The sequence below is a fragment of the Pan troglodytes genome, chromosome 3 (genome assembly GCF_028858775.2).
Source record: "Pan troglodytes isolate AG18354 chromosome 3, NHGRI_mPanTro3-v2.0_pri, whole genome shotgun sequence".
NCBI lineage: Eukaryota > Metazoa > Chordata > Mammalia > Primates > Hominidae > Pan > Pan troglodytes.
The window spans coordinates 45392120-45408802 of record NC_072401.2 but is presented as its reverse complement, the minus strand read 5'-3'; the positions used below and the strand labels follow the sequence as shown (position 1 = coordinate 45408802).

General features: G+C 35.5%; 1 protein-coding gene across 20 annotated transcripts in view; it reads right to left on the bottom strand.

Moving 5' to 3' along the window:
- Positions 1 to 16683, bottom strand: part of WDFY3 (WD repeat and FYVE domain containing 3) — a 296268-nt gene that overhangs the window by 48105 nt on the left and 231480 nt on the right. For 19 of the 20 annotated variants that reach the window (XR_002943524.3, XR_008547495.2, XR_010156549.1 and 16 more), the window contains 5 exons: positions 15674 to 15901; positions 9155 to 9205; positions 6719 to 6887; positions 3702 to 3865; positions 709 to 857 (listed from right to left, as the gene is read on the bottom strand). Coding sequence is in view for 17 of the 20 variants with exons in the window: in XM_001151618.8 (XP_001151618.1) it covers positions 709 to 857; positions 3702 to 3865; positions 6719 to 6887; positions 9155 to 9205; positions 15674 to 15901 (761 nt within the window). In the remaining 3 variants the exon portion in view is untranslated. The remainder of the gene's footprint in view (positions 1 to 708; positions 858 to 3701; positions 3866 to 6718; positions 6888 to 9154; positions 9206 to 15673; positions 15902 to 16683) is intronic. The other variant, XM_024356086.3, reaches the window with a different exon arrangement.

The window sequence follows — 16683 nt, the reverse complement described above, 5'->3', positions numbered from 1 at the left end:
TCTGCTAATGCTTTAGTCATGCTGCTTCTAGGGTGCTCCGAGTACCTGATGATGCTCTTTCATTTTTAAGAGTATTCTTCACGCCTGTAATCCCAACACTTTGGGAGGCCGAGGCGGGCGGATCACAAGGTCAGGAGACTGAGACCATCCTGGCTAATATGGTGAAACTCTGTCTCTACTAAAAATACAAAAAATTAGCCTGGCGTGGTGGCGGGCGCCTGTAGTCCCAGCTACTCGGGAGGCTGAGGCAGGAGAATGGCATGAACCCGGGAGGCGGAGCTTGCAGTGAGCCGAGATTGCGTCACTGCCACTCACTGCACTCCAGCCGGGGTGACAGAGTGAGACACTGTCTCAAAAAAAAAAAAAAAAAGTATTTTCTCTACAATTGTATATCTGCTATATTTTTTAAAAGGACAATTTATAAATTCAGAATAAATTTGTAAATATATAGATTATAATATAAATAACTCAGAATGCACAGAAATAAATGTTATTTAGCTTTCATCTTGATAAACAAGCCAAACATTTTCATTATTACCTTAAAATAACTGAATATCATCTTTGTGAATATGTAATGATGAATGCACACAAACCGAGAGATAACATTACCTAGAACACAATTTTTTGATTAAAAAAGAAAACTGTGCAAATACATTTTCTGTCTTCTAAAGATAGCCATACATTATGTCTCTTCATTCATTTACTTACTTTGGAGGTAAGGTTTCAATATCTCTTATTTCCCTGGTTGCTGTCATGGTAAATCCATCAATCACATAAAAATGCTCTTTACCAAAAAGAAGGAGCCCCTCACTGGTATCTAGGCCCTGGACTCGAGCACAGCGGTACATGTGTTGGATCTATAAAGAAGCCCACAAACATTCATTAATATAGGCTTTTTGTAAAGATCAATTTTTGTTAGACTACTACGGCATCCCTAGAGCTAAGCATATTAAATCAGAGTTTAAGCATATTGAGAAGATTAAGCTTAGATTACAGTCTGATTTACATCTGACTAGAGTAAAACTAAACAATTCACTCATACCCATCCACTTATCTGCCAATCCCATCTCTCTCAATATTCCGGGTGTACTTTATGTAGGCCAGGCAAACATGCGCTAGCTTCTAAAAGTCAAGAACATTAGATAAGGCTCCTGCTCTCATGAAGGGAGACAGACACAGCAAACTTGGCAGGAAAGGGAATTGAGGCATACATGTAAGGAGATTAGAATAGGATTGTGTTCTATGTGAGGCAAGATGATACAGAGTGAAAATTGCAGGGCCTGCTAACTCAGGGTAAATTTCCAGTTCTGCCACTTTGTAGACTGGGTCAAGTTTCTTAATTTCTCTGAGCCTCCATGTCTTTATTTGTAAGTTTCTAATTGGCTTGTTGTGAAAAATAAGTGAGATAATGTACATAATCAGGTTAGGAATTATTGGTTGCTTTCTGTTCCACACAGTTTACCTTCTTTTTCCATCATACCCCCTGGAAATGGAACTGTAGAATTTGTTTCTATTCATTCCCCACCTGGATTCTGCTCCCTGGAGACTATTGTACTATTGCAAAAAGCCAAGCTTGGCAGAAGTTGTATTTTCCTCATAGGAAGGAGCATTGCTAAATCTCTCAAAGTAAGTATTGTTTTCTCCCAAAGGGCAGTATCTAATTCTTTGTAAAAACTCTTTCTTGCTTAAACTTAGTTCAACATGAGTCAAGACAAAAATCAGCAATTAAATCAGAGTCAAACACATGTCAGTTTGAATACACTTCCTGCACTATTAAAGCAACCAGAGCAAAAACTGTACTCATGAGATTAAAAGTTTTAAAAATGAAAGCATTGTAATAGGTTTTCTAAAATATCTAAATATAAGTCAATTTTCATTGCTACATTTGATCAATCCTGATGTACTTTAAAAGTTTCTCTATTGCAGTATATTTTATGCATATACATACATACATACATACATACATATATTATATATAAACACATACATATACACACACACACAAAATGTTTATTTCCTAAGTGTATGGCTGGATGAATTTTCTAATGCTAAAAATTTTGTGTGACCAGCATCCAGACCAAGAAACAGAATGCTCCCCAGTTCCTAGAAGCCTCTCTTGTGCTTCCTTCATACCTGGTGTACTTTTATAGTTACATAATCTTTTCTAATGTATTGTCATTCAATATTAATTAGGGCATACATTTGAACGGAACTGTTTTGATTATACTCAAATTTCTAGTGACTACTTCTTAGAGGGTAAGAACTCAAAGGTTATACCAAGATCTAATATAATAGGCAAAAGAACATCCTTTAAAAAGGTGATATTCATGACACATTCAAGTCATTCATTCCCTTGTTTATTAAACCAATCATTCCTCCATTCAAAGGTTTACTGGTTGTCTATTATGCAACTGGACTGTGTAAGGCAATGAGACAGAGATAAGACACAGTTTGCCTATAAGGAGCTCGACATCTAGGACGAGAGAGAAAGATACTGGAACAAGTAATCATGACATGATAATACAGAGTGATATACATAAGGCATCATGAAAGTATAGAGGAAGGGTATGCAACCAAGCCTGAGTAGCAAAAGAGTCAAAGAAAGCTTCCTATGTTTGAATATTACAAACATCCAGATAAATGGGATTATAACACACAGGATTTATTAGGATAAAGGTTATGCAAGTAAAAGGAAGAGGGGCATTTTGGCAGAAAAAAACAATATGAGTGACACGGTTTGCATATGTGTCCCCTCCACATCTCATGTTGAAATGTGATCCCCATTGTTGGAGGTGCGGCCTTATGGGAGGTGTCTGGGTCATGGGGGTGGGCCCTTCATGAATGGCTTGGTGTTGTCCTGGCGGTAATGAGTCCTTACTCTATCAGTTCACAGAAGAGCTCCTTTTCTCACTATGTGACAAGCCTATTCCCCCTTCATCTTTTGCCATGAGTTAAAGCTTTCTAAGGCCTCATCAGAAGCCGAGCAGATGCTGGTGCCATGCTTGTACAGCTTGTAGAAGCGTTGAGCCAAACAAACCTGTTTCTTTATAAATCATCCAGCCTCAAGTATTCCTTTATAGCAATGCAACATGGACAACCACAGAGTAAAGTGCAGAGTGGAAAAAAAAACACAACATGGTGGGTGTAATGAACTCCAAGGTGTACCAGGCTGCAGGGGCTCAGGCTACAAGACAGAGTCAGTGGAATGAGACCAGAGAGGTCAGCAGGGTATTGGAGGTTGAGCAAGAAATAGGAAGGTGATGTCTTCTGTGAGTGAAGGAGAGCAGGGGCTAAATAATCCAAGGCTGGAGGTGACAGTCCAGATTGGCTGAAGCCGCTTGTAGGTTATTACTGGAATTATGGAGATGTAGAAAAAAATACAAGGCCAGATTACTGAATAGGCTGTCTACATGGATTTGAAATAGAGAATTATGGCAAGATCTGTGGTATAGAGGAAGAAAGAATTAGATGCCAGTTGTTAACACTGTATCTGATAAAATCTTTTGCTGTTTAATGTTTCAGGGTATGAGAAAACCCTTACAGATGAGAAAAGTAGAGTACTGAACCCAAAAGGCTGCTTAAGCTGTATTTTATTACCGAGGCTAATGCATTTACTTTCCACAGCTACCCTGTCAACTCATCTTGTCTTAATAATATATTACTGAAGTATTTGCAATCCTTACTTTTCAGAAGCACAATACCTTTTCTCCTTCCTCTAACAGGCGCAGTAAGGTAGCATTATCTGTTTTCTCCTCCTCTTCTATGGAGCTGCCCTCAGCAATCTGGTCTTGTAGCTGCTCCTGGTTCTCCTCATCTCCTCCATCAGGTGCAGATCGGGAGCGTTTTAGAGGAGGCTTGACCAAACCTACAGTATAATAACCAAGAGGGCCATGTGGCATTGTAAGGACCTTGTGTGGAAGCAGTTTAGTCTCATGTAGTTCCTTCTATAGATTTCCAATTTGAGACAATTCTGGAAGGTATAGGGAGGTAGCACATTCAGTGGTTAAGAACATAGTCCTCTGGAGTTAAAGACCTTGGAAAATTATTCAACTTTCTGAACCTTAGTTTCTTATCTATAAAACTGGGACAAGAGCCAGGTGTGGGCAACATAGCAAGACTCTGTCTTAAAACAACAACAACAACAACAAAAAACATGGTACAAGTACACTATCTTAGAGGATTGTTGGAGGACTAAATTAGGTAATTCATGTAAAGTGCTTAGCATTATGCTTAATACATAATAAATTCTCAATAGTGTCAGGTAATGATGGTAACAGAAAGCTATAATAGTAAGAATGGTATAGCTTAGGTAGGTGTCATTAAGGGGACACCATGAATAAATAATCAATTATTGTCACAAAAATAAAGACAGCAAATTATAAACATGATTACGACTGAGTGCAGTAGCTCACACCTATAATCCCAGCACTTTGGGAGGCCAAGGGGAGCAGATCACCTGAGGTCAGGAGTTTGAGACTAGCCTGGGCAACATGGCAAAACCCCGTCTCTACTAAAAATACAAAAATTAGCTGGGTGTGGTGGTGCATGCCTGTAGTCCCAGCTACTCAGGAGGCTGAGGTGGAGAATCGCTTGAACCTGGGAGGCACAGGTTGCAGTGAGCTGAGATCACGCCACTGCACTCCAGCCTGGGTGACACAGCAAGACTCTGTCTCAAAAAAAGTAAAAAATAAACATGATTACAAGATATCCCACCTACTTGGAGGGCTCTTGAAGACTATTTCATGCCTCATTTCACAAGTGGCAGTATGGCTTTTCATACATGAATTAATTTGATCAAAATACCAGGTCAGAAAGAACAGAATTCTTTATAATACAGGGACAAATAATGTAATTTGCAGATTAAGGAAACATTGTACTACCTACATTTTGACAACTTTTTAATAATCACAGTACGATAATTTAAAATCAGTTGACAGTAACCAGTGAGGACCCAAAGTATGAGAAGTCCTTAAAATGCATGCCAAATCACACATTTTGATTAAATTAATATTCTTTGTGCCATCCAAAGTAACACTATACCTGCCTGTTACAGTTGCTCTAAGCACTTTGGAAAAGCACAAGTCAGCCTGAGTCTTATCCTTTGAATATTACTTATCAGAGGTTCTGCTTTGCCTTGAGAAGAGCCTTGTTTTCATATTTGAACAAGTGTAATAAGTAAGCAAGAGAGATCAAATCCTGCAGAGAACATCCACAAGGGGTGGAAAGCTTACAGCTGCTTTATTTTTAGCTTAATGAATCAAAACCTCCATTTCTATGTCTAGCATAATACCCTGTATATTTGCGCTTTTAGCTCAATTAGAGATTAGGAAAATCAGGCCAGAGAAGTTAAAAGCCAATGACCTAAACACAAATAATCTATCAAACTCTGTGAATTATACCTTGGCTTGTATCCAGCAACAGCTTTGGACCCAATTCAATAACTATGCTGGTGCAATGTCAACAAAATTAGAAGGCTTTAATCTCTGTTCAACTACGAACAGTTTCAGTGATTTCATGAAAATGTTGGATCAATTATAAAATGTTTAGTAAGTCATAGTCATCACATGAGAGAACAGGTATGTCATAACAACAGGAGAAACTGATCACAATCTCAATAGTGTTTTTTGTTGACACAGTCATATACTATCAGTTTTTAAAACAATCTGAAACTCATTTTTAATTTATTAACTCATTAAAACTTATTTTTAATCTATTAGTTTTTAATTTTAAAACTAACTTTTACTTAAAATCTTAATTTACACTTTAGGGCTTTATAGACTATGCAAAGACTTTTGAATTTGTGGTGAATCAGAGGCTTACAAAGATTAAAACAATGGATTGATTTACTTACTCAGTTGAACTGATTGAATCCTCATTCTGTGCTAGTCATGTGTCAAAATTTATAAAGTGAGAAAAAAATCTGTCTTTGAGAAAAACTCATAAATTAGAAAGTGGAAACATACAGCAGTGAAAAAATCACTGAAACTGCTATAACAGACATGAGCGAAGTACTATCAGTGAACAGAGGAGTTGGAGAAGACTTTAGAGAAGGATGATTTTATATATGACCAGTGAGTTTAAGACTGAGTAGGATGTGTTAAGGTAGGGATAATGGAGAAGCTGTAGAAAAGAAGAAACCATTTCAGGCTCAGGGCACCACATGTAAAAGTACAGAATCCGAAAGTCTATGGACATTGTAGTCCAATTCATCATCTACTCAGCTCCTAAAGTTTAGATTTGGGATAATCTCTCTCAACTCATAGGAAGAAAGACCATTATTCTTTACTATTGGCTAATATGCACTAATGACAGGTTTAGTAGTTATTTTAATTTCATAAATATTTATTTAGTTATTAAGCCCTTAAAATATCAAGTGCCAAGGCACATGTTCTCAATACCTCCTGATGCTGTGTCATGAAAAAAATACATATGTGTATTAAAAAAACTAAATATCGAGTGCCACTGAGAATTCTGAGAAATACAATTAAAAAACCATTAAGCCAATGGGCACGTGATATTCATTTGTAGGCAATAAACAAGAGCAAGTCTTTTTAGTTCTGACAAAGAAATCAATCTTTAAGAAGGGTGAGATGGTAAAATGTGTATGGATATTTTTAAAGTTGGCCCTACTATTTATAGTTGCTCAAATTTTTGTATGAATTCAAATACAAGAATGTTCCAAAATCACTTTTAATCAAAATCAAAAAGGCAGGCTGACCTTTGACTTTAGCAATAGTGTCTTCCCCATGCTCTGGTTCTTGCTGAGCAGCTTCACCTTCTGAACTCTCCACAATGGCGTCTTGGACAATGGCGGGATTGCCAGAGGCCAGTCGCATGTAGTACTCTTTACTGTCATAACTTACGGCTCTTCTATATCGAGCAGGTTTCTAAGAAATGACAAAAGAAAATGACTCCGATAACTATCACCAAGAATTAAAGCATAATACTCTTGAGGGAAGGTATGGTGTCAAGGTGTGTTACCTTTTTAAAGGGGCTTTTCATAGACTGTATGTATATACAGTAAATCCACACTTTTGGGTTAAGTTTCTCTATTTTAAAATTCTATTGATTTTTTAAAAGACATACATAAAACAACAATATTAGCAGCTTTGTTCTTCCTGAAATAATCTCTAGCCAAAAAATGTTTCTGTGTTAGTGCAGTGTGTCTTCTTTGGTGTATGAGAAAACCTCCCCATCCGGTAAAGAGAATGATCACTGTTGAAGAGCATCAAGCTGCAAACAGCCTGTCTAGTCTGTGAGGAGCCTGGAACTTCACTTCCACCCCAAGTGAAGTAATTAGGTCAGGCCTAAAGGTCCACACACTCAGAATAATCGGTGTGAGTGTGTAGTTCAAATACTTGGAGGTAGAGACTCAACTGGCCTATTCTTTCCTATATTCCCAGGTTTCACTGAGAATGGCCAAAACCTTCTTCAGATCCTTCTGAGAGTCCTGACCCAAAAAGGAATCAAGAAGTTTTATGCCAGGTGACACTCTGGTTAGCTTGCCACTGCAAGCTGCTATCTCCAATTTGCTCATTCTCATTGTCTGTTGTGTAAAGGAATATGATCCATAACTAACTCAACTAAATGAGTATTTGATATACTCATTCTTAATGAACATACAGCAGTCCATTCTGAAGAAGAAATTAATTACCTAGAAACATAAGGATTTGATGTTTTAGAACATGATACATGAACATTTCTTTTCCTGATTAGCCTTTATTCTCAAAACAGGTTCTCCAACTGACTTAAATTGTTTTCCCCTTAAAATCACAGAAGATGAGAAACTAAGATCTAAAATATCCTATAAAATATCAGACAGAGGGAAAAGTTTGTATGTATATAGGTTCCTCGGATCGGAATTAGACCCAGACTATGGATTAATAATTTTAAAAAGATGAAATCTGAAACATGCTTTAAAACCTTCCCCTTCTAAATATGACTTTACTTTCCTATAAACAAGAATATATAATTTTAAAAAATTTACTACCCGTCTACTCTTCAAACTCAAATAATCAATATGCATCATTTACAACAATGCCCTTTTCAAGCAACATTTTTTTTAAGTGATTTCCAACTAAAGTGAAAAACAAGTGTCCTTTGGGTGAGACATGTAGAATGAGATACTGAACCAAATTTTAGATAAAAAGATAACTAAGTCAAGCCACATTAACCTTCTTTAACTTCAGGTACAGAGCAAGAAAATAAAGAGAGTTGCCAGTGAACTGAGGAATGATATACAGCAAATGGAGACTGAAAATATTACTTGACATAGCAAAGTATTAAAATGATGTACAATATTACAATTTGGAGGAACTGATGGGTAAACAAACAAGAACACTGCACTATTTTTGAAAATGAAAGGAAGGTCGTAGATTTTGTACCATAAAAATTCTTTTATGTGAGGTATTTTCAACTCAAAATTGCTAATATTTAAAAAGATAAAAGCATAGTTAGTGATGGGCAAGACAATGAATTAATAGATGAGGGACAGCATCTACTTGATTACTGACTTCATGTACAGATTTAAAATTGACCTAAAAGAATTTTTTTCTAAATATTTTGATGTACATTTCTGTGTTCTAAAAAACTACATTTTTTATTAAATTATGTACTTCCATCTTTCTGGAATACAAAAACAATAATTAACTTTTCTACTAATTAAAATAAATTTGTATTTTAAAAAGTGATCACACACTCTTTGTTTCCATTCGTTCTGATTGAAAAAAATAATTTTAAAAGAGGAGACACTGTTGCATTCTCAAAATATACACCTTAGTATTTAGAAGAATTAAATGAGTCACTGAAAAGTTGAAGATGCCAGGCTGCCCATTACTAACATGCCTCATAATTTGTTAGTTTATGTGTGAAGCAAAAGATGTTTTTATAGTGAGAGCAGTGAAAACTCAGTCTGTTAGTGAGTGGCATATAAATCCTAAAAAGAGATAATTAGAAAAAGCTGAGCAACAGTAGAACAACATCTCTCAGCCTGAATGAAACCAATGGTTCAACTCTAAGGAACTTATAGGAAGAACAAATTGAAAGCCAATCTTTTAAGTTAGTCTAGTCTACCATGCACTTAAAAAAAAAAACCAGAAAACAAAAAACGAAACTACAAGTAGTTTACATTCTTTTACTGTAATTTGTGTTTTACCTTTTGAGGAATATCATCGGGTGTCTCAGGCTGTTTACTTGGGATCTCAGACTGAAAACAGGGTATTAAGTATAGACATATCAGAAAAAAAAACATAAAGAGGAACATAAAAATAAAATTTTTCTTGAGGATTGTATGAAATATGAAAGATGTAGTTACTCAAACAAAATTAACATGATAGCCTAAGCAGCTTAAATAATCACTAAGCATCTTGTGGTTACTGTCTCACAGATCAAAAGCAGTTTTAAGTAAAGCTTAAATACGGCAAACGTCTCAGTGCTACTGCACAGGACAAACTCTTACAAATCACACAGGCAAAACTTCAGCACAGGCTGCCATTGACTTGGATGATTTACAGGCAACTCTTTACATTGTTTAAAAAAAAAAAACAAAAAACAAAAAACCTGAAATCAGGATAATAGAACCTAATGCTAGCTAGTATCTTCCATCTTCCTTTCCCTGGGGTTATCCCTAAATCTGTGTTGTAACAGGGGCAAACGGCTGATTTAAGCTATCATTTACAATACTCCATACCACAGACATCATTCTCTTTAAGAATCCTCCCTTAAAAGCAGAAGGATCTACTTCCTTCACTACCTTTACCATCCCAGAAAGGGTGAAAGCAGAGGGTAGACTGGATCATCAGCCCCCAGATCAGAAGCTTTTCTAGAGTACTTTTAAAAGAATTAGGTAATGGCTTTATATTTTATTTTCAGAATAAAATCCTGGTTAATAAGAAGGCAATTCTGTTGAGCTGTAGCATGTGGCTTCATGTAAGCACACAGGTAGCTACAGACAATAATGCAACCAAAAACCACTTCCGAATTTCCTTCCTGTTCATGGTTTATATCTGGTGATGACTTCTGGTACCTTTCCCTATAGTAAACATGAGCAGGCAAAATGTTTTCACAAATGTTTGCTTACCAAGGCAAAACCATGGCCCACTAGGCATACTTACAAATACTTCACATGGTTTTAGTGATTCTTTCTTTTTAAAAGCAAACTTGTAAAGGTATATCTTATATTGAAAAATAATATTTAACATCTAATCAATGTTCTTTATCTTGGTAGGGATTTAGAAGATAAAAGTATAATGTATATATTTGTTAAAACTCACTGACTAGACCATAATAAAATAAAAGTATTTTAATGGCAAAAACAGATCAGGAAATCCAACATTAAAAAAAGAAAGAAAAAAAAAATCACTGAACGGTACACTTAAGATTTGTATATTTCAATGTATATAAAATTTCCTTCAGGAAAAAAAGAATTATAAACAAATACTGAACTCATAATATGCATATGAAAGTGAAGAAAACGGATTCTTCAACCTGCTCTGAAATTCATAAAACAAAACAAAACAAAACAAACAAACAAAAACAAGATAGGACCAGAAGCGGTGGCTCACACCTATAATCCCAGCACTTGGGAGGCCAAGGTGGGTGGATTGCTTGAGCTCAGGAGTTCAAGACCAGCCTGGGCAACATAGCAACCCCCCCATCTCTACCAAAAAATCCAAAAACAGCCTGGCATAGTGGTGCATGCCTGTAATTCCAGCTGCTTGGAAGGCTGAAGCGAGAGGATTACTTGAGCCCAGGAGGTCCAGGCTGCAGTGAGCCAAGATCACCACTGCACTCCAGCCTGGGCAACAGAGCGATAACTTGTCTTAAAACAAATGAATAAAAAAATAAGATAGACTGTTGGATAGATATGCAACAAATAAGTACAACAAAACAGACCAATTACTAATGTCACACCTAACTGTGACATTCACTATATATACTCCCAGCCAGGATGTAGGCAGGTTCTACTAAGTATACCCTTATATTTTTCCTGGCACCATATGATACAGTGTTGATTTAATACATATTTGCTCACTGATTGATTAACCGGTTCTTATTTTACTAAAAGGCCCAGCACTCAATAGTAAATATGTTATACCAATAATTTTAGCATTATTTTGGCTTCCTTTTAAAAAAGCATTAAATTATTACTATAATTCTTTACATAGAAACCTGCATTTTTCAAAGTCAGAATTTCTAGCAAATAATGTTATAGTCCTTTTACTTCAAATTTTTCTATAATGCTGGCAATGAAATTTCCTAAATGAGCTGCTTAGTTTCTGTGAGTCTTGTGACATTTATACATTATATAAAAATATATACTGAGGCAGCCACAAGAAACTCTCCTAGTTAGAAAAGGAACCTAAAAGTTGACTAGCTTCCTGCCCGAGTAATCCCAAATTAATAGGCAGACAAACTCTTCACTGTAATGAACTTTGCAAAGAATAGTAAATGTGTTTGAGATTATTATTCTTTAAAAATAAGGGAATTATAGAATTAAAGCCTAGTTAATATTTAAATATAATTTTTTTTTAATGGCAAAATATACATTATTTTCCTCCCTTAGGATTCAGAGGAACAACCAGATTTTGAATTTTCAGCATATCCCAGGCTTACATCTTACACTATCTATAATATTTGTTTAAAATACAGAATTATAGTATAATTCATTTTAATTATGAAAATTACTCCCCAAGGAAGGTTACTGTGTGAAGAGTACAAATCATTTTTATATGAGAATACAGAATTTTCCATATGTACTTAATTTTTCTCGATATTAATAATTATTACTATTTTTATTACAATAATTATAGTTGATAAACTATTAACGCTTTAAAGTCTGAATATGTTCCATATTCTATACACAAACATCCAATTTAAAATCAATAAATAAAATTCAAAACTTAGACTAGGTAAGCTATTTGTTACACAGCATGTAACATTATCAAAGTTTAAGAAATAAAACTTTAATGAGTAAAAAAAAAAAAAAATCACCTGATTTATTTCTAACAAATCAAAGACTTTAAAACAAGAAATTAACTTTTGAATCACCACTGTATTCTTCAGCTTAAGGGACAGGACAAAAAAAGGAAATGTTACTGAGAAATAATAATTATTTTAATGAATAAGGCAAAAGATCAAATCATTTGCCCTTGCACCAGGTAAAGTCTCTTTTAAATATCAAGAGGCTTCAAAAGCAACTTTAGGTTGGCACAAACCTATTCTATCACAAAAAGTACTGACTATATTAAACATGCATGCAAGGAGGGCAATAAATTCATGGAAGTTTAAAGGAAAGAACTGACTGATCTCTAACTCTGGGAGGCAATATTTTTTAATATAGATCAGGGCAGAGGTGGATTTACTATGAAGTTAAGGTAGTTTAAACTTTAGTGGCCTTCACTTCCATTGAGTCCCTTTAAAAACCCTGGAAACAAAGCCCTACTAATTTTATATTCATAATTTTTACTCTTTTTCTTAGAGAGCCCTCTCCTTAAACTGCATAAACTACAGGGCCCATAAAATTGAATTTGAGGCCATTTTAGTGGAAAAGTTTTAGATTTAGGAAAATTCTATAGAATGCTAAAGAGAAAGCAAAGGAAAAAAGTCTATAACTTAGGGAAGACAAGAGTGCTGGCAGTTCATTCACTCAATATTTACTAAGTATTAGGCACTTTGTTAGCACTAGAGAGATAAAACCTAATACGGAATACATTCACTATCAATGGATAATGTCACAAAATGGGCAAACATTAGAATCTTTTCTTTTTCAAAGTGATTCAACTAGGGGACTGTTGAAATATACTCCTACCTTACTACACTACTTAGCAGCTGCAGCCTAGAAGGGGTTCCTTAACTACTCTAGGTTTCAGTTTCTCATCTGTAAAACTGGGATAACAATATTAACTGTACTTCAGAGGGCTGTTATGAGACTGAAACAAAATGCATTCAAACTGCTCTGCAGAGCATCTAGCTCAGGAGTGTCCAATCTTTTTGCTTCCTAGGCCATATTGGAAGAAAAATTGTCTTGGGCCACACATAAAATACACTAAGACTAACAACAGCTGATGAGTTTAAAAAAAAAAAAATCTCTCTCTCTGTATTTTTTTTTTTAGATGGAGTTTTGCTCTTGTTGCCCAGGCTAGAGTGCAATGGCGTGATCTCGGCTCACCGCAACCTCCACCTCCCTGGTTCAAGCAATTCTGTCTCAGCCTCCCGAGTAGCTGGGATTACAGGCATGCGCCACCACACTTGGCTAATTTTCTATTTTTAGTAGAGACAGGGTTTCTCCATGTTGGTCAGGATGGTCTCGAACTCCCGACCTCAGATGATCCACCTGCCTCGGCCTCCCAAAGTGCTGGGATTACAGGTGTGAGCCACCGCGCCTGGCAAAAGTCTCATTATGTTTTAAGAAAGTTTATGAGTTTGTGTTGGGTTGCATTCAAAGCCATCCTGGGCCATATGTGACCTGTGGGCCTCGGATTGGACAACCTTGATCTAGCTCATTGTGCTTTGTAAATATTAGCTCCTCTTTTTTGATTTGATGGTAGAATTCAGTGGGATAATAGATACTACCACTTTTTGAAAATTTGTTTTTAACTCTGCTGGAATGCATATTCCAAAAGATACAAGTTGACATTTAATGGCATTTCAAATTTACAAAAGATGTGAACTACTAAAACCAAAATAAAAATTATTTCAGAAAATTTCATCATAGCAGATTAATCCTGACCTTGATTTGTGCATGAACTATGCAGTATGAATTCTACATTCTGTACCTGTCTCTCCTTCCTGACTGCTTTTTCCTTTTAGGTGAAAGCATCTCCAACATTTCTCAACTGTCTAGTATTTTCCAATATGTAACCCATCTGTTAAAAAAATAAATTCCATCTGGTGCATACTTATTTATGAGCATGTCTGTTTCGATTTCACAGGTTGGTGAATTCCTTTGCCTAGGTAAAATGCTGATGATACTACGGTTGTAGGTGTGAACTCTTAATAGGGTACTTTGTTTTTATCTGATATAGAAGTTTAAATACACTTTTGTAAACAAATGACATTATTACAAGGAAGGAAAGGAGTATAGATAAAACATATTATGGTTATTGTAAAAATAATTCAAAAGTAAATGCCTCAGTTAAATCTAAACAGTGAGCTGGTCATATATTTGGGAGAGCATATTTATATTTTAGTATTCTTGAATGGATTCAATTTAAGAAGTGACTCAATAAGAAATATTTTATCAAATTGCTAATGGCTTAAATTCTTAATAGATTGTTAGGGAAAAAAGATTAAGAACTGAAAGATCATATTGTTGCTTTGCTCTTATAAAAGTAAGTGCTAGTAACAGGCTGCAAAAATATGGGTGGATTACCTTTTTTACACAGTGCTCCAGAATTAGAAATTATAGTGCTTTAAGGCACAGCTGCATCAAGTATGGCATTCTTGACAGAATTGAATAGCTTTGAGAAAAGTAGACTTTAGAGAGCTATCTTCCAAAATCTTAATAACTATCAGCAGGAGCTAAGACCTACGCATATTATTATTTTAAAAATGTTACTGTTAATTGACAAATTGTAATTGTTTATGGTGTACAAAGTAATGCTATATGTATATGGTTTGAATGATTAAATCAAGCTAATTAACATATTCATCGCCTCAAATACCTAACAATTTTTGTGCCAAGAACGTATGAAATGTACTCTTAGCAATTTTGAAATGTACAATAGATTATTATCAATTATAGTCACTATGGAATGTAATAGATCTCAAAAAATGTATTCCTCCTGTTTATCTGACTGTACCCTTTGACCAACATCTCCCTATTCCCCTCACTTCTTGGCCTCTGGAAACCTTCATTCTACTCTGTTTCTGAGTTTGATTGTTTTAGATGCCCCATATAAGTGAGATGGATCATGTAGTATTTGTCCTTCGTACCTTGTTTATTTCATGTAACATAATCTCCTCCAGGTTCTTATACGTTGTTACAAATGACAGGCTTTCCTTATTTTTTTAAGGCTGAATACTATTCCATTACGTATATACAGCATATTTTCTTTATCTATTACTCTGCTGATAGACACTTAAGTTGATGCTAAGCTCTATATTAGCATCAGGACTGGGGTTAAACCAATCAGTACAAGATAAATGGAGCCAGGGTGTTTGTCAGAGAAAAACAAGAGGCATTGGAACAATTCAAGCTGTCTCACCTTATATGATCAGAGCTACTTAGAAGATTCATGTGTTCTAATATACAGTGCTTATTCTGGACCAGACACTATTCTAAGTACTTAACTAATTTTAATGAACTTAATCCTCCTAACAGTCCTATGAGGTGGAACTATTATTTGCTCCAATTCAGGCATAATAAAATGAAAACTCAGAGAGGTTTAATGACCCATAACCCAGCTATAATAGCAAAGTGGCAGAGTCAGGTCTTAAATTTGGGCAGTCTGGCTCTGGAGTCTGTAATCTAAACCTCTTTATTATGATGTCTCCTTCTTGCACTGTTGCATCTTTTCACTCCACCTCCACTCTGAAGTTATCAATTTAATGGAGTTTGTTGAATTTTTAAAATTAGCTATTTGAGGTAATTGACTAAATAAAGAAAAAACGCTTACAGAGGAAAATAAAAACTTGAAAGAGCCATTGTGATCATTGAATTCTGCATACTCACCGCCACATTTGTCTCTTGCTCAGTTTCTGGCACATAAGGGTAATGGTTATAAAACATATCATTTCGCACCATCTTTTTCCTCATCCTGCAGGGCCCTTCTGTCATCTCCAGCATCCACTTGTCGAGGTGGGAGCCGATGGGAGGGCCCCACAGCCCCCGCTCCCGCAACAGCTCGCACTCGATCTGACACCACTCTTCTGTCACGTACTTCAGGGCATTCTGCTGACGCTGACAGGAAAGAGTCCAGGTCGGTTTTCAAGCAAAAGCAGGAGTAACAGTAACAAGTCTACAAGTCACTGAAAATCAAGTTATTATTTGGAAACAAACACAATCCACACCATTTCAGTTAACATTATAAAAGTAAAATTACATTTGTTTATGGTTAAAGTAAGAGGGTTTGTTGTAGAAGGTGGACTTCTTAAAGCATCAAGTAAATGACAGACATGGATAGGGTAGAGTGTGCAATATAGTGAAACAGAGAGTTGAAAGAAGTTTGTTTCTCTGGCACAGGAAAGATGGTAATATTACTATGAATTATATTGAAATGGTTAGCCCTATGTGCGTTAATAAATATATATGGTAATTTAAGGATACATCAAACTGTAAAATAGCTACCACAACATGTACGGGGGATATTCTAGGAAGTCAGATGAAGAAAAAGTGCCAACAGGCTTGATTACTGGTGAACTAGGTAAACATTTCCAAAGATTTTAGATGAAGAATATAAACATGCAGCACTAAGAGGAAACTTGATGTTCATACAAAAATCAAAGAGAAACCATTTCCTTCTGGCCACTGGGATAGATCCAAACCATTTTTTAAATGGAAATTATGACACAGTACAAGTTCTTATCTATCAAATGACAAATATATAACATTTCAACAGTAGACAGTGACAAATAACTTGCCCAATGATTCATGGAATATAAGTATATACAATTTAAATCTAAAAATAAAGATTTCTAAAATATAACTGACAGTAAAGATTACTGAGTGAACAATTAAAAAAT